General features: G+C 40.3%; 1 protein-coding gene and 1 non-coding gene across 2 annotated transcripts; both read right to left on the bottom strand.

Moving 5' to 3' along the window:
* Positions 1-1,025: 1,025 nt before the first annotated feature.
* On the bottom strand, positions 1,026-1,955 carry LOC148553879 (uncharacterized). Its single transcript, XM_088494906.1, has one exon. The coding sequence runs from the start codon at positions 1,953-1,955 to the stop codon at positions 1,026-1,028; it is 930 nt and encodes a 309-aa protein (XP_088351032.1).
* A 7,259-nt stretch (positions 1,956-9,214) lies between these two features.
* Positions 9,215-9,322, bottom strand: LOC148553880 (small nucleolar RNA R71). The gene has a single exon (XR_015893075.1). It is a non-coding gene; the product is annotated as a small nucleolar RNA R71 (small nucleolar RNA).
* Positions 9,323-23,150: the final 13,828 nt, after the last annotated feature.

A 23,150-nucleotide genomic window follows, 5' to 3' on the forward strand; every position in this document is an offset into this window, starting at 1 on the left:
ACTCAATCAATTTGAATTTTAATACCCTTTATAAAAGGAATTTCTTGAAAATCTCATCAAATTGACCAACATTTATTATATATATAATAAATTATATGATGTGATTGTGAAAAGTTAAAAATTCCTAGTTTAATCCTATTTTCAACCAAATCAATTTTTCATATGCAACGGAATAAATTAAGCTCAATTATGCGCATTTTTCAATCACATTAATAAACTAAAATACTATATATATATATATATATATATATATATATATATATATATATATATATATATATATATATATATATATATATATATATATATATATATATATATATATATATATATATACACTATCAAACTAAAAAGTGCAAATCAAACTAGAAATCTAAGGTATATACAAGCAAAAGTGCAAAATGCAGCAAACTAAAAAGTATCCAAAACAACTAATATATACAAGAATCCAAAAGTGTAATAAAGTAAAAATGCAGATACTGAAAAGTAAAACAAAATAAAAGCAGAAGTATCTGAAATGGTTCACCAAAATATAACTCTGCCGATGATGGCGACCTCCCCACACTTAAATGACAGCATCGTTCTCGATGCTCCTCAGGTCAAGTCGGGTGAGAGGGGTCAATGCCTGCATCTCTACCATTGCCTGTGGGTGGATGTGGCTCTGGCTCTGTCGGCTCTGGCTGTGCAGGTGCCTGTGGCTCTGTAGGGATCTCATTTTGAGTCTCCTCCTACTGGGCATCCTTCTCCTCCTCAGACTGGTCAGATGGAGTGTCGGGCTCAGAGGGAATATCCGCGTGGCCAGAAATCACAATCAACTTCAAGTGTGCATAACATCGCTTGTTGCGACGCTCAGACTGCTCATAACGTCGCAACAAGCGCCGCTCCATCCGATCCATGCGCTCAAAGAGGCGCTGCACAAGATGGTAGACCGGCTGTGATGCAGATGATGGTGGTGATCAAGATGGTGCAGATGGTCCTGCTGCAGCTGAAGAAGTAGCCGGCTCAATAGCTACTGCTATGGCTACTCAGTCTCGGCACCAGGCTACTGGGCGGTCACCAAACCATTCACTCCAAGGGATAACTTTCTCCTTACCGTGAACTGCTGGTGCCTCATCGCCCTGCTCCCAGGGTACCTCAGCCCGGTGAGCTAGCTGTGTGACCAAACAAGGGAATGGCAGGTTACCTCTAATATTGGTCCAGTACATGTATCTCCTGATGAGTTGTGGAAGGTACAGCTCCTTCCCCTCTAAGACATACCAGATTAGAACTACCATATCGGCTGGGACCTCAGTAGAATGAGTACTAGGCATGACATAGGTGCATAGGATCTGCTGCCACACCTTGGCCTCTTTCGTCAGATAATTGAACTTGATGCCCTTCGGAGTCACTTTCGAGGATCCTTTATCCCAAGGGGCATCAGAATGGGCAACCGTACGATGCACTGCATCCCAATCAAAACTCATACAGTGAATATCCTCCTCAGCCTTGTGGAAGGTATCCTTATCACTGATCTTTGGCTGAAAGTGGAGGATGTCCTCAATAGCCTCTTCTGTAATTAGAATCTGCCTGTCTCTGAGGTGAACTGCATCAAGGGTCGCTCGGTATAAATTGCAATAGAACTCCCGGACCCAAGACTCATTCACTCTCACTAGCTCTCTGTCCAAAAAGACCCAATCCCACTCCTCAATCTGATGCTCAGTATACTGCTCCAGATCAGAAGGTACAACTTGTTTCTTCTCCACAATGAGGTTCCGCTTATGAAAGTGCAAAAATCTGAGCTCACAGTATAGGTTGGCAAACTTAACTGAGTTGGTAGAAGGCGTAGCTTGGTCAGCCTTCTCCTTCTCATTAAGCTTCCGCTCAGATAAGCCTAAGGTCGCTAGCTTAGTGGATGGCTGCGACCTTTTCCTCTTACTGGAGGTGCCTTTGGCTTTGCCTTTCCCTTTGTCAGACATCCTGAAAAACAGAATTTACAGGATACAGAATATTAAACAAAGCTGAGGAAAGAAAAGCAAACCTCATATAATCAAATAGACAGAAATCAGAAAACAGAAGGGCATCGAAACAAAATCATGAAGTGAGTATAAAGATGTAAATTCTTGTAATGAAAGAAAAATGGAATTCAAAAATCAATCAGGAATCACAATCCAAGAATTTATACAATAATGCCTAGAATACTTGTTTGTTAAGAAACAAAAATTATCATGCCATAAAAGAATTCAAAAGTGTTAAACTGGAAAAGGGAAAAACTAAGAAGAAAAGTTAAAAATTTAATTAAATCAAAAGTTAGAAAAGCAGGTCAAAAATTAGTGGCATGACAATTATTGAAGTTAACCAAGAGAAGTTCAAAAGTTTAGGAAACAAGCATACTCACATTCATGAATTGTAATGCAAGTCATTGATGATGAAATATGTAATGCAACATAAGCACACAAAGAAATGAAAGTCATCATCAATGTGTTTGATCACAAAATTGTAAAAATTTGTGTGAAAAAGATTGAGCATGCACTTAATGTAACCCAAAGTTGATTGAAAACTGAAACTTTATCAAGCGGTTACAAAAGTGAAACCGCACCAATATTTACAACTTCAAAAGAACCTCAAATAAAGATGAACAAGATTAGGTCAAATAGGAAATTTATGAAAGTCACTTCAATGGTCAAGGAAAAATTTGAATTGAAAAGGACCAATGAAGAAGAAACATTTTTTACCTAACTTAAAAATTTAAAAACACCAAAGAGGTTCAAAATGACTTCGTCAATCAAGGTTCTATTTGACACAGAAATCCGTCAAATAGTTCCTTGATGTCAACAATCACAAATTCAATTAAAGGGAACTAAAAAAAAGATGCCGAAATGCTAGCCGGCCAAAGTGTGGATTGGAGTTGGCAATAACAAAATGGGGCCAAAGTTAAAAATGCACCAAATCTAATTCACAAATTGAAACCTAATTGTTCCGAGGGTTACCTGAAACTGGAGGTCGATCTCGGAAGAGATCTGCTGTTGCTGCCGGAGCTGTCGTGTCCGACTTGTTGGAGCTGGTGGTGTTGCTGATCCTTTGTCACCGGAGGGTGGTGGTACCTGCAAGAGCCTCTGATGCTTAAGTGAGCATGGGCTTTAAGCAGGTTTTTTATAGAATCAGAGTATGAGTTATACCTGGGTGCTCCAGTGTATTTATAGTAGTGTGGGCTGACCTTTCTAGATAAGATAAGTTAGTTATCTTATCTTATCTTTAAGTGAGGTCATCTTATCTCTTAGGGGAACCGCCCTTATCTTTTTAGGCTTTTAGTTGCCTTTAGATTGGGCTGTGTCCCTTCATTTGAGTCTGCTTAGGCTTCTCATGGCAGTTTGGCCGACCTCTTTTGAGAAGAGGTCGGGGCGACCCATCTGAAGAGGTCGGTCGCTTTATCTTTAATCAGCCCGGTTCGGATAGCTCAACCCAGGGTATGAACAGTGCCCCTGCTTGAGCTCGACTTTTTCTTTTTAAGGTCATGTCCTTTAGACTTCGATCCTCTGAGGAAGTCGAGATCGAGCATTTATCTTTTGCCGATCTCTTGCAGAACTCCTGCCAGGTTTAGCCTTTCTACTTTAAAATGCGAAGCGTTTCTTTCCTCTGTAGCGCGAGTTTTTGTTTCGTTGGTAACGTGCGCGGGTTTAATGCTTATTAACTCCTTTTGCCGTTCCGTTTTTCCCTCTTTTTGAATTTTTTCAAAAGACTTTGTTTTCAGTTTCTTCTTCTCCTTTCCCTTCGTCGTCTACTGCATTGCTTCGCCTTCTCTGTTCCTCTTACGCTTCAAAATGTTTCTGTTCAGTCCCAGGGTATTTGCTTGTGCGGGTTTCAGTCATTGCCTTTTCTAATATTTTCTGTTTTACACGCTCCCAAGCTTTCCATCTCCTTTGCTCGAGAATGCATATTTGGTCGCTTGCTTCTTCCTCTTCCCTCGTGGTTGCTTCTTCATCCTTCACAGGTTTGGTTTTTTCTTTTCCATTTAAGGTTTTTGTTAGTCGCCTTCTTGTATGTCTCCACTGTTGTATGTGATTTTTGTACTGATTTTGTCTCTGAGAATCTTGACCCCTTCGAGAAAAAGAATGTGTCGTTCTTTTCGATGGTTATCTGAAAAAGCTTGCATCTTTGTGGTGATCCCTGCATTTCTTTTGCTATGATGTGTGCCTGGTAATTTTTGCTTTCTTAGGGTTTTATTAGCACTGTTCCTACATCTTTCATTTTTGCATGTCTTCGTCTCTGAGTTCACTACTTTGTTTGAACTATTTGGTAAAGAAAGATTGTAGTTTTGATGATGATGGATTTTTTGCTGCATTGTGTGGAGTGATGTTACTAGAGAAGGATTGTGTTTTCTTGTTTGGGAGATGATTAGGGAATTGACCATTGATTTCCTTCTTTCCTGGTTCCTGCCTTGTTACTGCCTCCAAAGGGTGCCCCTGGACTTTAGTATGAATCCTGGGATTTCCCTTTTACTGCTGTGTCTGACTCTTGACGTTCATATGTTATTGTCTGAATTGTTTTCATATTTGTCTGAGTTGTTTGGTAGTAAACCATTTTTTTTCCTGTAGGAATAGTTGACCTATGTCTTCTCGCAAAAACATTGTTGAGATGTCTACTAAGATCCCGGATGGTATGCTGACTGGATGGACTCTGTTGTGTTGATGTGTGTTACATTTGCTGATTTTGAGTATTGTGTGCGACTTAGGAGGCACCATAGGATTTGTAGTGATAGGGATCAAGAGAAGAATTATGAGTTAGTGTCACTTGACCCTGAGGAGAGGGTTAGTTTTCCCTCTTTGACTCAAGGGGAACGTCCCTTTTTCTATGCTTATGACTATTTCTTTAGTCAATTGAATATTACCATTCCTTTTACCCCTTTTGAGACCAAGTTGTTGTGGTCCTGCAATGTAGCTCCTTCTCAACTTCACCCAAACTCTTGGGGCTTCATAAAAATCTTCCAATTGTTGTGTCAGGAACTGGATATCCGACCTACCTGATGAGCGGATAATTTATACGCTTTTTGGCAATGTTTTTACATAGTTTTTAGTATGATTTGATTAGTTTTTAATATATTTTTATTAGTTTTTAAATAAAAATCACATTTCTGGACTTTAATATGAGTTTGTGTGTTTTTCTATGATTTCAGGTATTTTCTGGCTGAAATTGAGGGACTTGAGCAAAAATCAGATTCAGAGGTTGAAGAAGGACTGCAGATGCTGTTGGATTCTGACATCCCTGTACTCAAAGTGGATTTTCTGGAGCTACAAGAGTCCAAATGGCACGCTCATAATTGCGTTGGAAAGTAGACATCCAGGGCTTTCCAGAAATATATAATAGTTCATACTTTGCCCGAGTTTAGAAGATGCAAACTGGCGTTCAACGCCAGCTCTCTGCCCTATTCAGGAGTTAAACGCCAGAAACAGGTTAAAAACTGGCGTTTAACTCCAAGGAAGACCTCTGCACGTGAAAGCTTCAATGCTCAGCCCAAGCACACACCAAGTGGGCCCAGAAGTGAATTTCTGCATTATTTACTTATTTCTGTGACCCTAGTAACTAGTTTAGTATAAATAGAACTTTTTACTATTGTATTTAGAGTCGGATCTTTGATCAGTTTTATGCTATCTTAGACCTTTATAGAGGCTGGCCATTCGGCCATGCCTGGACCTTCATCACTTATATATTTTCAACGGTAGAGTTTCTACACACCATAGATTAAGGTGTGGAGCTCTGTTGTTCCTCATGAATTAATGCAAAGTACTATTATTTTTCTATTCAATTCAAGCCTATTTCTTCTCTAAGATATTCATTCGCACACAAGAACATGATGAATGTGATGATTATGTGACGCTCATCATCATTCTCACTTATGAATGCGTGCCTGACAAACACTTCTGTTCTACATGTAAACAAGCTTGAATGCATATCTCTTAGCCTCCTGATTTACGATAAGAGTCTTCGTGGTATAGGCTAGAACTATTGGCGGCCATTCTTGAGATCCGGAAAGTCTAAACCTTGTCTGTGGTATTCCGAGTAGGATCCGGGAAGGGATGGCTATGACGAGCTTCAAACTCGCGAGTGCTGGGCGTAGTGACAGACGCAAAAGGATTACTGAATCCTATTCCAGTATGATCGAGAACCGACAGATGATTAGCCGTACGGTGACAGCGCATTTTGGACCATTTTCACTGAGAGGACGGGAAGTAGCCATTGACAACGGTGATGCCCTACATAAAGCTTGCCATAGAAAGGAGTATGAAGGATTGGATGAAAGCAGTAGGAAAGCGGAGATTCAGAAGGAACTAAGCATCTCTATACGCTTATCTGAAATTATCACCAATGAATTACATAAGTATCTCTATCTTTATTTTACGTTTTATTTATATTTTAATTATTAAAACTCTATAACCATTTGAATCCGCCTGATTGAGATTTACAAGGTGACCATAGCTTGCTTCAAGCCAACAATCTCCGTGGGATCGACCCTTACTCACGTAAGGTTTATTACTTGGATGACCCAGTGCACTTGCTGGTTAGTTGTGCGAAGTTGTGACAAAGAATTAAGATTATGAACGTGCGTATTAAGTTTTTAGCGCCGTTACCAAGGAATGAACGATCACGATTTTGCCACACCAAGTTTTTGGCGCCGTTGCCGGGGAGGGAATGAACAACAATTTCGTATTTGTTTCCGGCAACAACAGTGCCAAGTTTTTGGTCCGGCAACAACACCAAGTTTTTGGCGCCGTTGCTGGGGATTGTTCGAGTTTGGACAACTGACGGTTCATCTTGTTGCTCAGATTAGGTAATTTTATTTTAATTTTAAGTTTTTGTTTTTATTCTTTTTATTTTTGAAAAATTTTCAAAAAAAAATTTCAAAAATAAATTATTCTATGGCTTCAGAATTTTTAAGAATGAATTCTAGAGTTTCACGATGATCTGTTGAAGCCTGGCTGGCTGTCAAGCTATGTCTAAATTTTTGGACTCAGGCTTCCACCTATCATGGCAAGAGCCCTTGGACTCTCATCTAATCAGCTGTTATACGCCTGATTTGTATTTGCTGAAGCTTGGCTGGCCATTGGCTATGTCTAGTGTTTTGGACCGGAGCTTTCACTGAAAGCTTGGCTGGCTAGTAAGCCATGTCTAATTCTTGGACCGGAGCTTTAGACTATCATTGCATGATTCCTGGAATTCTCATTAAAAATTTTGAAATCCTTAATTTTCTTTTTCCAATTAATTTTCGAAAAACCCAAAAAAAATTAATAAAATCATAAAACCAAAAATATTTGATGTTTCTTGTTTGAGTCTTGTGTCAATTTTTAAGTTTGGTGTCAATTGCATCTTTTTAATTGCTCTTTAACTTTCGAAACCCATACATGGTGTTCTTCATGATTTTCGAGTTGTTCTTGACAAGTCTTCTTGTTTGATCTTCATATTTTCTTGTTTTGTATCTTTTCTTGTTTTTCATATGCATTTTCAATTTGTTAGTGTCTAAAGTTTGAAAATTTCTAAGTTTGGTGTCTTGCATGTTTTTCTTTTCTTAAAAATTTTTCAAAAATAAGTTCTTGGTGTTCATCTTGACATTCAAAGTGTTCTTGGTGTTCATCTTGACATTCAAAGTGTTCTTGCATGCATCATGTGTTTTGATCTTGAATTCTCATGTATTGAGTCTTTTCATTGTTTTTCTCTTGCATCATTAAAAATTCAAAAATCAAAAAAATTTCTTTCCCTTTTTCTTCTCATAAAATTCGAAAATTTGAGTTGACTTTTTCAAAAAGTTTTAAAATCTAGTTGTTTCTTATGAGTCAAATCAAATTTTTAATTTAAAAATTCTATCTTTTTCAAATCTTTTTCAAAAATCAAATCTTTTTTCATTTTTCTTTCATATTTTTGAAAATTTTAAATTTTGATTTTCGAAATCTTTTTCTTATTTCCATTTCATATTTTCGAAATTAATGCTAACAATTAATGTGATTGATTCAAAAATTTTTAAGTTTGTTACTTGCCTATTAAGAAAGGTTCAATCTTTAAATTTTAAAATCATATCTTTTTGTTTCTTATTAGTCAAGTAATCAACTTTAATTTTCAAAATGAAATCTTTTTAAATTTCTTTTTCAAATCTTTTTCAAAATAAGTTTCAATCACATCTTTTTTAAAATCAATTTCAAAATCTTTTCTAACTTCTTTTCTAACTTCTTATCTTTTCAAAAATTGATTTTCAAATCTTTTTCAATTAACTACTTGACTTTTTGTTTGATTTTAAAAGTTTACTATTTCAGTCATATCTTTTTTTCAAAACTACCTAACTAATTCTCTCTCTAATTTTCGAAAGTCACCTTCCTCTTTTTCAAAATTTTCTTTTAATTAACTAATTGATTTAAATTTTAATTTAATTTAATTTTTTTTTTAAAATTTTTGCATTTTAACTTTAATTTTAAATTAAAAACAAAAATATTTTTATTTTATTTTATTTAATTTTCGAATTCTTCCTTCTCTCATCTCCTTTTAATTATTTGTTTATTTACTAACACTTCCTTCTACTCAAAAAAAATTCGAACCAACTCTTCTTTTCTGTGTTCGAATTCTTATCTTTTCCTTCTTCTATTTTTCTCTTCTACTCACATAAAGGAACATCTCTACTGTGGCAAAGAGGATCCCTATTATTTTCTGTTCTCTTCTTTTTCATATGAGCAGGAACAGGGATAAAGACATTCTTATTGAAGTTGATCCTGAACCTGAAAGGACTCTAAAGAGGAAGCTAAGGGAAGCTAAAGCACAACTCTCTGGAGAGGACCTAACTAAAATTTTTGAAAAAGAAGTAGAGATGGCCGAAAATAATAACAATGCAAGGAAGATGCTTGGTGACTTTACTGCACCAAATTCCAATTTACATGGAAGAAGCATCTCAAACCCTGCCATTGGAGCAAAAAATTTTGAGCTAAAACCTCAATTAGTTTCTCTGATGCAACAGAATTGCAAGTTTCATGGACTTCCATCAGAAGATCCTTTTCAGTTCTTAACTGAATTGTTGCAACTCTGTGATACTATTAAGACTAATGGGGTTGATCTCGAGGTCTACAGGCTTATGCTTTTCCCATTTGCTGTGAGAGATAGAGCTAGAATATGGTTGGACTCTCAACCTAAAGATAGCCTGAACTCTTGGGATAAGCTGGTCACGGCTTTCTTAGCCAAGTTCTTTCCTCCTTAAAAGCTTAGCAAGCTTAGAGTGTATGTTCAAACCTTCAAACAGAAAGAAGGTGAATCCCTCTATGAAGCTTGGGAGAGATACAAGTAACTGACCAAAAAGTGTCCTTCTGACATGCTTTCAGAATGGACCATCCTGGATATATTCTATGATGGTCTGTCTGAACTATCAAAGATGTCATTGGACCATTCTGCAGGTGGATCCATTTACCTAAAGAAAATGCCTACAGAAGCTCAGGAACTCATTGGCATGGTTGCAAATAACCAGTTCATGTACACTTCTGAAAGGAATCCTGTGAGTAATGGGACGCCTCAAAGGAAGAGAGTTCTTGAAATTGATGCTCTGAATGCCATATTGGCTTAGAACAAAATATTGACTCAGCAAGTCAATATGATTTCTCAGAGTCTGAATGGATTGCAAGCTACATCCAACAGTACTAAAGAGGCATCTTCTGAAGAAGAAGCTTATGATCCTGAGAACCCTGCAATAGCAGAGGTGAATTACATGGGTGAACCCTATGGAAACACCTATAATCTCTCATGGAGAAATCATCCAAATTTCTCATGGAAGGATCAATAAAAGCCTCAACAAGGCTTTAATAATGGTGGAAGAAACAAGTTTAGCAATAGCAAGCCTTTTTCATCATCCACTCAGCAATAGACAGAGAATTCTGAGCAGAATCCATCTAGCTTAGCAAATATAATCTCTGATCTATCTAAGGCCACCTTAAGTTTCATGAATGAAACAAGGTCCTCCATTAGAAATTTAGAGGCACAAGTGGGCCAGCTGAGTAAAAGGGTCACTGAAACTCCTCCTAGTACTCTCCCAAGCAATACAGAAGAGAATCCAAAAAGAGAGTGCAAGGCCATTACCTTACTTGGTCTGGCCGAACCCAGAGAGGAGGAAGAGGACGTGAATCCTAGTGAGGAAGACCTCCTGGGACATTCACTGACCAATAAGGGGCTCCTCAATGAGGACCTGAAGGAATCTGAGGCTCATACAGAGACCATAGAGATTCCATTCAACTTGCTTCTGCCCTTCATGAGCTCTGATGAGTATTCTTCCTCTGAAGAGGATGAAGTCATTACTGAAGAGCAAGTTGCTAAATACCTTGGTGCAATCATGAAGCTGAATGCCAAATTATTTGGTAATGAGACTTGGAAAGATGAACCTCCCTTGCTCACCAATGAACTGAATGCATTGGATAGGCAGAAATTACCTCAAAAGAAACAGGATCCTGGTAAATTCCTAATTCCCTGTAACATAGGCACCATGACCTTTGAGAAGGCTCTGTGTGACCTGGGGTCAGGCATAAACTTAATGCCACTCTCTATAATGGAGAAACTAGGAATCTTTGAGGTACAGGCTACCAAATTCTCATTAGAGATAGCAGACAAATCCATGAAATAGGCTTATGGACTAGTAGAGGACGTGTTAGTAAAGGTTGAAGGCCTTTGCATCCCTGCTGATTTCATAATCCTAGACACTGGGAAGGATGAGGATGAATCCATCATCCTTGGAAGACCCTTCCTAGCCACAGCAAAAGCTGTGATTGATGTGGACAGAGGAGAGTTGGTCCTTCAACTGAATGAGGACAACATTGTGTTTAAAACTCAAGGATCTCCTTCTGTAACCACGGAGAGTAAGCATGAAAAGCTTCTCTCACTGCAGAGTCAACCAAAGCCCCCACAGTCAAACTTTAAGTTTGGTGTTGGGAGGTCCCAACAATGCTCTGAACATCTGTGAGGCTCCATGAGAGCTCACTGTCAAGCTATTGACATTAAAGAAGCGCTTGTTGGGAGGCAACCCAATGTTATTTAACTATATCTATTTATTTTCCATTGTTATTTTATGTTTTTTTAGGTTGATGATCATGTGGAGTCACAAAAACTACTGAAAAATCAAAAACAAAATGAAAAACAGCTTTAAAAATAGCTCACCCTGGAGGAAGAACTTACTGGCGTTTAAACGCCAGTAAGAAGCATCAAACTGGCGTTTAACGCCAGAAAGAAGCATCAAGCTGGCGTTAAAGGCCAGAAACAAGCACCAGACTGGCGTTTAACGCCAGAACAGAGCATGGAAGTGGCGTTAAATGCCAGAAACAAGCAGCAAGCTGGCGTTTAACGCCAAACATGCATACTAAGGGCGTTTTACATGCCTAATTGGAGTAGGAATGTTAAGTCCTTGACCCCATTGGATCTGTGGACCCCACAGGATCTCCTCAGGATCTGTGGATCCCACAGGATCCCCACCTTTTCTTCTCTCCTCTTCACACCTTTTCATAACTCTCTTCCACAAATACCCTTCACCAATCACCTCAATCACTCTTCCCCATCACCTCTTCACCACTCACATCCATCCTCTCTTCCCCAAAACCCCACCTACCTCCAAAATTCAAACTCTTTTCCCTTCCAAACCCAACCCTAATGGCCGAACCCTAAACCTTCCCCTACTCCTATATAAACCCCTCATTCCTTCTTCATTTTCACACAACACAACCCTTTCTTCTTCCCCTTGGCCGAATACACACCTCTCTCCCTCTCCTCCATTTTTCTTCTTCTTCTCCTTCTTTATTTCTTCTTTTGCTCGGGGACGAGCAAACATTTTAAGTTTGGTGTGGTAAAAGCATTGCTTTTTATTTTTCCATAACCATTAATGGCACCTAAGGCTAGAGAAACCTCAAGAAAGAGGAAAGGGAAGGCAATTGCTTCCACCTCTGAGTCATAGGAGATGGAGAGATTCATCTCAAAGGTCCATCAAGACCACTTCTATGAAGTTATGGCCAAGAAGAAAGTGATCTCTGAGGTTCCTTTCAAACTCAAAAAGAATGAGTATCCGGAGATCCGACATGAGATCCGAAGAAGAGGTTGGGAAGTTCTCACCAACCCCATTCAACAAGTCGGGATCTTAATGGTTCAAGAGTTCTATGCAAACGCATGGATCACTAGGAACCATGATCAAAGTGTGAACCCGAATCCAAAGAATTGGCTTATAATGGTTCGGAGGAATTAGTTAGATTTTAGTTCGAAAAATGTAAGGTTGGCATTCAACTTGCCAATGATGCAAGAAAATGCACGCCCCTACACTAGAAGGGTCAACTTTGATCAAAGGTTGGACCAAGTCCTCATGAACATATGTGTGGAAGGAGCTCAATGGAAAGTTGACTCAAGAGGCAAGTCGGTTCAATTGAGAAGACTGGACCTTAAGCCTGTAGCTAGAGGATGGTTGGAGTTTATTCAACGCTCAATCATTCCTACTAGTAACCGGTCTGAAGTTACTATAGACCGGGCCATCATGATCCATAGTATCATGATTGGGGAGGAAGTGAAAGTTCATGAGATTACACCTCAAGAACTCTATAAGGTGGCTAACAAGTCTTCCACTTTGGCAAGGTTAGCCTTTCCTCACCTCATTTGTCACCTCTACAATTCGGCTAGAATTGACATAGAGGGAGACATCCTCATTGATGAGGATAAGCCCATCACTAAGAAAAGGATGGAGCAAACAAGAGATCATGGACCTCAACAAGAGCATGAGGAAATTCCTCACCATGAAATCCCTGAGATGCCTCAAGGGATGCACTTCCCTCCACAAAACTATTGGGAGCAAATCAACACTTCCCTAGGAGAATTAAGCTCCAACATGGGACAACTAAGAATGGAGCACCAAGAGCACTCCATCATCCTCCATGAGATTAGAGAAGATCAAAGAGCTATGAGGGAAGAGCAACAAAGACAAGGAAGAGACATAGAGGAGCTCAAGAGCACCATTGGTTCTTCAAGAAGAGGAAGGCGCCACCCTTACTAAGGTGGACCCGTTCCTTAATCTCCTTGTTCCTATTTTCCTGTTTTTCGTTTACTATGCTTCATGTTTATTTATGTTTGTGTCTTTATTACATGATCATTAGTGTTTAAGTGTCTATGTCTTAAAGCTATGAATGTCCTATGAATCCATCACCTCTCTTAAATGAAAACTGTTCTAAAAACAAAAGAACAAGAAGTACATGGTTTCGAGTTCATCCTTGAAACTAGTTTAATTATTTTGATGTGGTGACAATACTTTTTGTTTTCTGAATGAATGATTGAACATTGCATATGTCTTTTGATATTGTGGTTTATGAATGTTAAATATGTTGGCTCTTGAAAGAATGATGAAAAAGGAGAAATGTTATTGATAATCTGAAAAATCATAAAATTGATTCTTGAAGCAAGAAAAAGCAGTGAATACAAAAGCTTGCGAAAAAAAAAAGAGAAGAGAAAAGAAAAATGGCGAAAAAAAAAGAAAGAAAAAGAAAAAGCAAGCAGAAAAAGCCAAAAGCTCTTTAAACCAAAAGGCAAGAGCAAAAAGTCAATAGCCCTTAAAACCAAAAGGCAAGGGTAATAAAAAGGATCCAAGGCTTTGAGCATCAGTGGATAGGAGGGCCTAAAGGAATAAAATCCTGGCCTAAGCGGCTAAACCAAGCTGTCCCTAACCATGTGCTTGTGGCGTGAAGGTGTCAAGTGAAAACTTGAGACTGAGCGGTTAAAGTCAAGGTCCAAAGCAAAAAAAGAGTGTGCTTAAGAACCCTAGACACCTCTAATTAGGGACTTTAGCAAAGCTGAGTCACAATCTGAAAAGGTTCACCCAGTTATGTGTCTGTGGCATGTATGTATCCGGTGGTAATACTGGAAAACAGAGTGCTTAGGGCCACGGCCAAGACTCATAAAGTAGCTGTATTAAAGAATCAACATACTAAACTAGGAGAATCAATAACACTATCTAAATTCTAAGTTCCTATAGATGCCAATCATTCTGAACTTCAATGGATAAAGTGAGATGCCAAAACTATTCAAGAGGCAAAAAGCTACTAGTCCCGCTCATCTGATTGGAGCTAAGTTTCATTGATATTTTGGAATTTATAGTATATTATCTTCTTTTTATCCTATTTTATTTTCAGTTGCTTGGGGACAAGCAACAATTTAAGTTTGGTGTTGTGATGAGCGGATAATTTATACGCTTTTTGGCATTGTTTTTACATAGTTTTTAATATGATTTGATTAGTTTTTAATATATTTTTATTTGTTTTAAAATAAAAATCACATTTCTGGACTTTACTATGAGTTTGTGTATTTTTCTGTGATTTCAGATATTTTTTGGCTGAAATTGAGGGACTTGAGCAAAAATCAGATTCAGAGGTTGAAGAAGGACTGCAGATGCTGTTGGATTCTGACCTCCCTGCACTCAAAGTAAATTTTCTGGAGCTATAAGAGTCCAAATGGCATGCTCTCAATTGCGTTGGAAAGTAGACATCCAGGGCTTTCCAGAAATATATAATAGTCCATACTTTGCCTGAGTTTAGATGACACAAACTGGCGTTCAATGCCAGCTCTCTCCCCTATTCTGGAGTTAAACACCAGAAACAGGTTGCAAAGCAGAGTTAAACGCCAAAAACAGGTTACAAACTGGCGTTTAACTCCAAGGAAGACCTCTGCACGTGAAAGTTTCAATGCTCAGCCCAAGCACACACCAAGTGGGCCCGGAAGTAAATTTCTGCATTATTTACTCATTTCTGTAACCCTAGTAACTAGTTTAGTATAAATAGAACTTTTTACTATTGTATTTAGAGTCGGATCTTTGATCAGTTTTATTCTATCTTAGACCTTTATGGATGCTGGCCATTCGACCATGCCTGGACCTTCATCACTTATGTATTTTCAACGGTAGAGTTTCTACACACCATAGATTAAGATGTGGAGCTCTGCTGTTCCTCATGAATTAATGCAAAGTACTATTGTTTTTTATTCAATTCAAGCCTATTTCTTCTCTAAGATATTCATTCGTACACAAGAACATGATGAATGTGATGATTATGTGACGCTCATCATCATTCTCACTTATGAACGCGTGCCTGACAAACACTTCCGTTCTACATGTAAACAAGCTTGAATGTATATCTCTTAGCCTCCTGATTCACGATCAGAGTCTTCGTGGTATAGCTAGAACTATTGGTAGCCATTCTTGAGATCCAGAAATTCTAAACCTTATCTGTGGTATTCCGAGTAGGATCCGGGAAGGGATGGCTGTGATGAGCTTCAAACTCGCGAGTGCTGGGCGTAATGACAGACGCAAAAGGATTACTGAATCCTATTCCAGTATGATCAAGAACCGACAGATGATTAGACGTGCGGTGACAGCACATTTTGGACCATTTTAACTGAGAGGACGGGAAGTAGCCATTGACAACGGTGATGCCCTACATAAAGCTTGCCATGGAAAGGAGTATGAAGGATTGGATGAAAGTAGTAGGAAAGCGGAGATTCAGAAGGAACTAAGCATCTCTATACGCTTATCTGAAATTCTCACCAATGAATTACATAAGTATCTCTATCTTTATTTTACGTTTTATTTATATTTTAATTATTAAAACTCTATAACCATTTGAATCTGCCTGACTGAGATTTACAAGGTGACCATAGCTTACTTCAAGCCGACAATCTCCATGGGATCGACCCTTACTCACGTAAGGTTTATTACTTGGACGACCCAGTACACTTGCTGGTTAGTTGTGCGAAGTTGTGACAAAGAATTAAGATTATGAACGTGCGTATTAGGTTTTTAGCACCGCTACCAAGGAATGAACGATCACGATTTCGTGCACCACTACCCAAACTCCCTTCCTTTATCTTTTTGTGTTGACAAAGCCTGGGGTAGCGAAGAAGAAAGCCTCCTGGGTTTCTTTCCGAGCCACTCAAGGAAAAAATGTTTTCTCTATGTATGATGAGTTCTTTAGGGACTTTAAAAATTACTATTTCAAGGTTCGAGCTATTGAGGGAGCTCGGCCCTTCTTTTTGGATGAAAATGATGAGCCTACCTTCCCTTTGTGCTGGCAGAAGAATGTAGTAGTAGCTAGGTACTCCTGGGAAAGTCTGGATGAGGTCGAGCAGTTCTTTGTAAATGTGTTAGAGGAAAATTGGGGAGAGCCTTCCCATCTTGACACGAAGAAGTTTTTAGGAGATCCTTCCCTTCTTCGGGCTGAATTGGGTAGTCGCCGACTTCGTTTATAGCTTTTCTTTGTTTGTTTGTTTGTTTTCCAATCTATCCCTTTCTTAATTGCAACTTGATTTTGCCTGTTTTCCTATTTTAGAAATGGCGAAGTCTGCAGATTCCATAAAGGCCTATCGTCGGGCTAAGAAGGCGACCGCTACTCATAACATCTCGACGAAGGCTTCTGGAGAAGGATCTACTCAAGTTCCTCCGAGGAAGCCGACCTTGGACACCTCTGGACCGAGGAAGATCATCCCGACTCCTCAGGTTCGTGTTGTTCCTTCTGATCCTCTCCATTCAACCTCTGGTGCTGCCCCTTCTCCTTCAGCTGGTCCTGCTCCTAAAAAACAAAAAACTGTGGATCCTTATGACTTGGATGCCCCTGACTTTGATGTCGTGGGGTTTGTTGATAATCAAATTGCTCCTTATGGTTGACTTCCCATGGATGATGTGTCCATTCTCCATCACTTGAATTTTATCACCAGTAACAGTATCCGGATGGCCCATATGGGAGCGGCTTTGTTTCGTACTGTCTAGGGTTCCCCAATTCATGCAACTAAGGCTTTCCTGGAGGATGCAGTCGGAATTTGATAGAGTCAAAGGATTGAATGATGAGCTTGATGCTAGGGTGATTAAGCTGGAGTTGGATTTGGAGAAGGAGAAGTTCCGTGCTACCAGGGCTGAGGCGGCTGCAAACTTGGCAGAGGAGATGGCAAAGAAGTGTAAGGAGAGTTATACCCGCACTTACGCCGAGGTGTTGGAGCTGAGGGAGAGGCTTGACTCTGCCCGTGCGGATTACGCCGATCTTCAGGGTCATCTAGTAGATAATGTGACGGGTGCTTATGACAACTTGAGGGCCCAGGTCTGAGTTCTTGCTCTTGAACTCGACCTGACTCTCTTTAGCTTAGATAATGTAGTGGAGGATGGCAGAATTGTGCTTGCTCTGGACAATGAAGATGATGGGCCTCCTCCTGCACTGCCAGCCAAAGCTTCTGCTTCCACGACTTGTTCAAATCCTTTTGCTGAGGTCGACCAATCCCAACCTGATTCTGATTGTCAAATTCTTAATCGGGAGGATGGGACTGTGGATGCTACGCCTATGAATATCGTTCCTCCTCCTTCCGCCACGGATGCTACTACCGGAGAAAATTTGAACCTTGTATGATTTCTTGGTTTTATCTGTACAGCCTAATTTGTGGGCTTTTAAACTCTGTTTTTGTAACTTTTGATAGACTTCTCTTGACTTTCAGTTGCCTCTGTGCAACTTTTATTTTGAAAACAAAACACCTTTAAACTCTTGAGGCTACCTCTTAGGTGGCCTTTTGAGTCTTTGAATATTTTTATTTTGATGGGTATATTTCTCTGATATACTGTACGTGCCTTTGCAACTTTTGTAGATCTTTATAGAGCGTTGGTACTCTGCTGTTCGACCTCTTTTTGATCAGATCTTGTTTTGTCTGTCTTCTGTTTAGGGCGAGGTCACCCTTTGGGGCTAACTTGTCTTGACAACTTTTTTAGTGTTCTGGTAGAACCTTTTTTAGTTAGTCATAAAAATTTTGATAGTCTTGTCGTAGAGTTGTGGCTTTTTGGGCAAAGCTGTGTCCCTTTTAGCGCACGCTTTTTGCTAGTCCAACTTCTCTTGTCGGTTCGAGATGTAGCTTTTGTTGGTCCGACTTCTTTTGTCGGTCCAAGCTGTAGCTTTCGTTGGTCCGACTTCTCTTGTCGGTCCAAGCTGTATTTTTCGTTGGTCCGACTTCTCTTGTCGGTCCAAGCTGTAGCTTTCGTTGGTCCGACTTCTCTTGTCGGTCCAAGCTGTATTTTTTGTTGGTCCGACTTCTCTTGTCGGTCCAAGCTGTAGCTTTCATTGGTCCGACTTCTTTTGTCTGTCCAAGCTAAGTTATTTTTAGCAGTCCATTTTTAGTCAGACATCGTCAGGCCACTTTTTATGGATTACTTTTTATAACTTCTTGCATTGATCTGTTTTGATCATTTTCATCTTGCCGATCTTGTCGTGATTAGGCAGTGAATTTGATTTTCACCTTGCCGACCTTGTCGTGATCGGGCGGTGAATTTGGTTTTCACCTTGCTGACCTTGTCGTGATCGGACGGTGAATTTTTGCGCTCAGATCAATGCGTCTTGGTAGGAAACTTTTTAGGGAATCTGAAAAACTTTATTCAAGTAGAAAATAGGCATATAGACAAGAGTATGTACATATGAGTGCTTACCCTTCTAAATTGGGCAATTTTGTAGATCTTGGCTTGGTAGCTCCCTTTTATTTGTGAGGTAACTATTTGTAAATCGCTGAAGATGGTGAGCTTTTGAACTCCTATCTCCTTTGCCAGCCTCAAACCATCCAGTAATGGCTCGTATTCATCTTGATTATTCGAGGCAGGGAATTCAAATTTTAGTGAAAGTTCGATTTGGGTTCCCTGATCGCTTTCTATTATCACGCCTGTGCCACTCCCGGTTTTGTTTGAAGAGCCGTCCACGTAGAGATTCCATCTTGTGGGAGTTCCCGGGGTATCAGTGTACTCGGCAATAAAGTCGGCCAGGTGTTGTGATTTGATGGCTGTTCGAGCTTGGTATTGAAGGTCGAATTCAGACAACTCGACTGCCCTTTGCAGGATTCTTCCAGCTAAGTCGTTTTCTGTAGAATGCCTTTTATGGGCTGGTTAGTCCGGACCTTGATAGTGTGCGCTTGAAAGTACGGGTGGAGTCGTCGAGAAGTGAGTATGAGAGCGTAGGCAAACTTTTCTATCCTTTGATAGTTTAGCTCGGCCCCTTGTAGAGCTTTGCTGATGAAGTAGATGGGTTGTTGCCCGCTTTCGTCCTCTCTGACTAATGTTGAAGCGATTGCCCGATTTTCTACTGCGAGGTATAAGATGAGTACTATTTCGAGGGTTACCTGAAACTGTAGGTCGATCTCGGACGAGATCTTCGGTACTGGTCGGAGATGACGTGTTCGGCTGGTGGGTGGCGGCCGGAGCTGTCGTGTCCGACTTCTGGGACTGGCTGCACCGCTGATCCTTCGTCACTGGAGGGTGGGGGGTACCTGCAAGAGACTCCGATGCTTAAATTAGCATGGGTATTAAATAGGTTTTTAGTAGAATCAGAGTATGAGTTATACCTGGGTGCTCCAGTGTATTTATAATGGTTGTAGAGTGACCTTTTTAGATAAGATAAGTTAGTTATCTTATCTTATCTTATCTTTGAGTTGAGGTCAGCTTATCTTTTAAGGGAACCGCCCTTATCTCTATAGGCTTGGACTGCCTTTGGATTTGGGTCGTGTTCCTCTATTTGGGCCCCTTATTGGGCTTTCCTGTCGATTCGACCAACCTCTTTGAGAAGAGGTCGGATAGCCTGACCTGAAGAGGTCGTTCGCTTTATTACTGAACATCCCGGATCGGATAGCTTGACCCAGGGTATGAACAGTGCCCCTACTTGAGCTCGGTCTTCTGCTTTGAGGTCGGTCTTCTGCTTTGAGGTCGAATCTTTGACTTCGATATTTCTTTAGTGAAGCCGAACTCGAGCATTTTGTCGATTCCTTTCTTTGTAGAGCCTTTTTTGAATGTGGAAAGTTTTCTTCTAAAAGCGCGCGCTTTTTATATCAGCGCTTTGTTCTTGGAAATGTGTGAGGGTTTAATACCTTCATTAATTGGTATTAATTGCCCCGTTTCCCTTGGCTTTTATTTTGAATTTTGCAATCAGAAACGGTTTCTCTCCTTCATTTTTCTTTGTAACTTCTCCCTTCGTTCTCTCGCTTTCTGTTTTTCGCCTATAGCTTGCCTTTTCTTGCGTTGCGGTGTCATTCAGTGATCCGGCGATTCCGTCTTTCCATCTTCAACTCTTCTGAAGCTTTCCGCTTTTTTCCAGGTTGGTTCTATTTACAGTTTCTTCACTTTTTTCGTTGCTTTGTCTTTGGTTTTCTTTGATATTTGACTGCATGTCAAAAAAAGCTTGAACCTTTCTATGATCTTGTGTTTGCTTGTCGCTGTAATGTGTTTTTTCTTTTTCATTTTATGCATACTCCTGGTATTTCTGTTTGAGGCTTCCTAGGGCTTTGCATGTTCTACTGTCGCTTCTGGCTGTTTTTTTGAAAAAACTGTATCTTGCTCACAATTTCAAAAGATTGCCCCTTGACTTCTGCTCTGTTTTGGTGGCTTTCCTTGTTGCTGTACCTTTGTAGGAGATAACGATACCCATAATTTAATTTTCGTCTTTTGTTCGGAGTGCATTTTCTTGACTTCCTCTTGATGCTTTTGTTGCTTGTTAGTTCTGTCTGAGACTGTGAATTTTGGGAGGTAATTATTTTGATGATTTTTGATTTGTAACTCGTGGCTTTTCTTCTCGAAGTGTTATCTTCCTGTCAGGACGTGTAGAGATGTAAACTTGTAGGTTTCCTTGAGTCCTCACTCCCTTACTTGCCCTCAAAAGGATGCCTCTGGATCTTTAGTGTGGGTCCCGGGGGTTTCCTTTTGTTTGTATTGCTCCGTGTTGCGCTTGTCCGAGATGTTCTGAGATGTTTTGTTTTTTATCCGAGATGTTTTTGGGTTAGTAATCTGTTTTCTTCTCTTCTTGTTGTAGGACTAGTTGACCTCATGTCTTCTCGCAAGAACATTGTTGAGACATCTTCCCAGGTCCCTGAGGGCATGGCTGATTGGGTGGATTCAATGGTTCTTTTGTGTGTTTCTTTGGTTGATTCTGAATTTTGTCAGCATCTTAGGCAATTTCATAGGGTTTGTAGTAGTGTTGGTGAGGAAAAGAATTACGAACTTGTACCTCCCACTTCTGAAGAGAGAGTTTGTTTCTCTACTCGGGTTGCTGGAGATCGCCCTTTTTTCTATGCTTACGATTTCTTTTTTGGCCAGATGAGTATCACCCTTCCTTTTACTGACTTTGAGACCAACCTGTTATGGTCCTGTAATGTTGCTCCTTCCCAACTTCACCCCAATTCCTGGGGTTTCATAAAAATCTTTCAATTGTATTCCTGCCTCGCAATCTCTTTTCTTCTATCTCTTTGTTTTGACGAAGCCTGGGGTAGTAAAAAAGAAAGCTGCTTGGGTTTCTTTCCGAGCTTCCCAGGGAAAGAAGGTCTTCTCCATGTTTGATGAATCTTTCCGTGATTTTAAAAATTACTTTTTTAAAGTCAGAGATGTTGAAGGAGCTCGGCCGTTTTTTCTGGATGAAAATGACGAGCCCGCCTTTCCCTTGGAATGGAAAAAGGACGTGAGGGTATCTATATATTCATGGGAAATGTTGGATGAGGCTGAGCAAGCTTTTGTGACTGTTCTGTAAGAGACCTGGGGCCAGCCTCCCCATCTCGACACAAAGAAATTTTTAACCAATCCCTCTCTCCTCTGAACTGAGCTGGGTAGTTAATTTTTTGATTTTCCTCTTTTGTCTGCTCCTATATTGTTTGCAAGCTCTTTTCTGATTTGTTAATTGATTCCTTACTGTTGTGCTTTGCTTGCAGAGATGATTAAGGATAATGAATCTATGAAGGCCTTCAAAAGGGCGAGGAAAGCTACCGCAGCCAAAAACGTCTCGGCCAAGGCGGCCGGGGAGGGATCATCCCAGGCTCAGTCGAAGCCGGCCGTTCCGAGTTCACCTGGGGCGAGGAAGGTAATCCCGACTCCCCGGGTTTGTTTGATTGATCCTCCCCAAGCCTCTGTTGCTACTTCTGGTGCTCCTCCCAACAAAAAGCGAAAAACCATTGAGCCTTTCAACCTTGATGCCCCTGATTTTGACGCGGTCGAGTTCATAGATCAGCAGATCGGTCCTTACGGTGTCCTCCCTATGGATGATGTATCACTCCTTTGCCATTTGGACTTTATAACTCGGAGTAGCGTTAAGATGGTGCACATGGGGGCTGCCTTGTACCAAACTGCCCAAAATCTTCCTCTTCATGCTACCAAAGCCTTCATGGAGGAGGCTAAACAGGAATTTGATCGGATGAAGGGCTTGAAGGAGGGGCTCGAAGTGAAAGTGACAAAACTGGAGAAGGAGCTGGAGAGCGAGAAGGCTAGCTCCCTTGCCTTGGCAGCTTCTGTGAGGTTGGCCGAGGACACGGCATTGAGGCATAAAGCCAGCTATATTACATCCTATCAGGAGGTAATGCATCTGAGGGAGGAGTTGGAGTCTGCCCGAGCTGATTACTCCGAGCTCTAAGGTCACCTTGTCGGCAGCGTGAATGCTGCTTATGAGAACCTGAAGGAGTAGGTTCGAATTCTGGCTCCCGAGGTTGACCTCTCTCTCTTTAGCCTGGACAATGTTGTGAGGGATGGTAAGATTGTCCCTGACGACCCGGATGATGATGATGTCGAACCTCCCCCTGCGCCTGCTGTCAAAGTGTCAACTTCTACAGTTCCTTCAGTTGAGGTCGGTCATCCCGTATCCGATCCGGACTGTCAAATCCTGAATCGGGATAATGGGACTGTGGATACTGTGCCCATTCAGACTCGCCCTCCTTCTCCCCGTGCTGATGCTATCGGGAAGACTTCTGATGTTTAACTGAACTTTTTTATCTTGATTGTGTAGATAGCCCAGCTTGTGGGCTTTTAAACTCTTTATTTTGTAATTTTCATTTTGCTGACTGTTGACACTTGTTTAGTTGCTTGTTTAGCAACCTTAGGCTAAAAACAAAAAATAGCTTCCAAGTTCTTGGGGCTGATTTGGGTAGCCCCTTTGAATTTGTTTTTATCACAACTTTGCGCCTTTAGTATCATATCGATCTTTATCTCGTCTAGGCACATTTTCTAGGCTTTTGGTTGTGCTTGGGGTCTTGTCACTCGATCTCTTTGAGTGGCTTTTGTGCTTTTGGCTTTGATTCCTTTTGAGGAAAAAATCCTGTTATTTTGGACCTTTTGTGAGGTCTCTAGCAAGTATTACTTTTTGTAGCCTTTGCACTCTATGTGGATCAACTTC

Source organism: Arachis ipaensis, chromosome B7 (genome assembly GCF_059453495.1).
Source record: "Arachis ipaensis isolate K30076 ecotype BB chromosome B7, ASM5945349v1, whole genome shotgun sequence".
NCBI classification, from domain to species: Eukaryota; Viridiplantae; Streptophyta; class Magnoliopsida; order Fabales; family Fabaceae; genus Arachis; species Arachis ipaensis.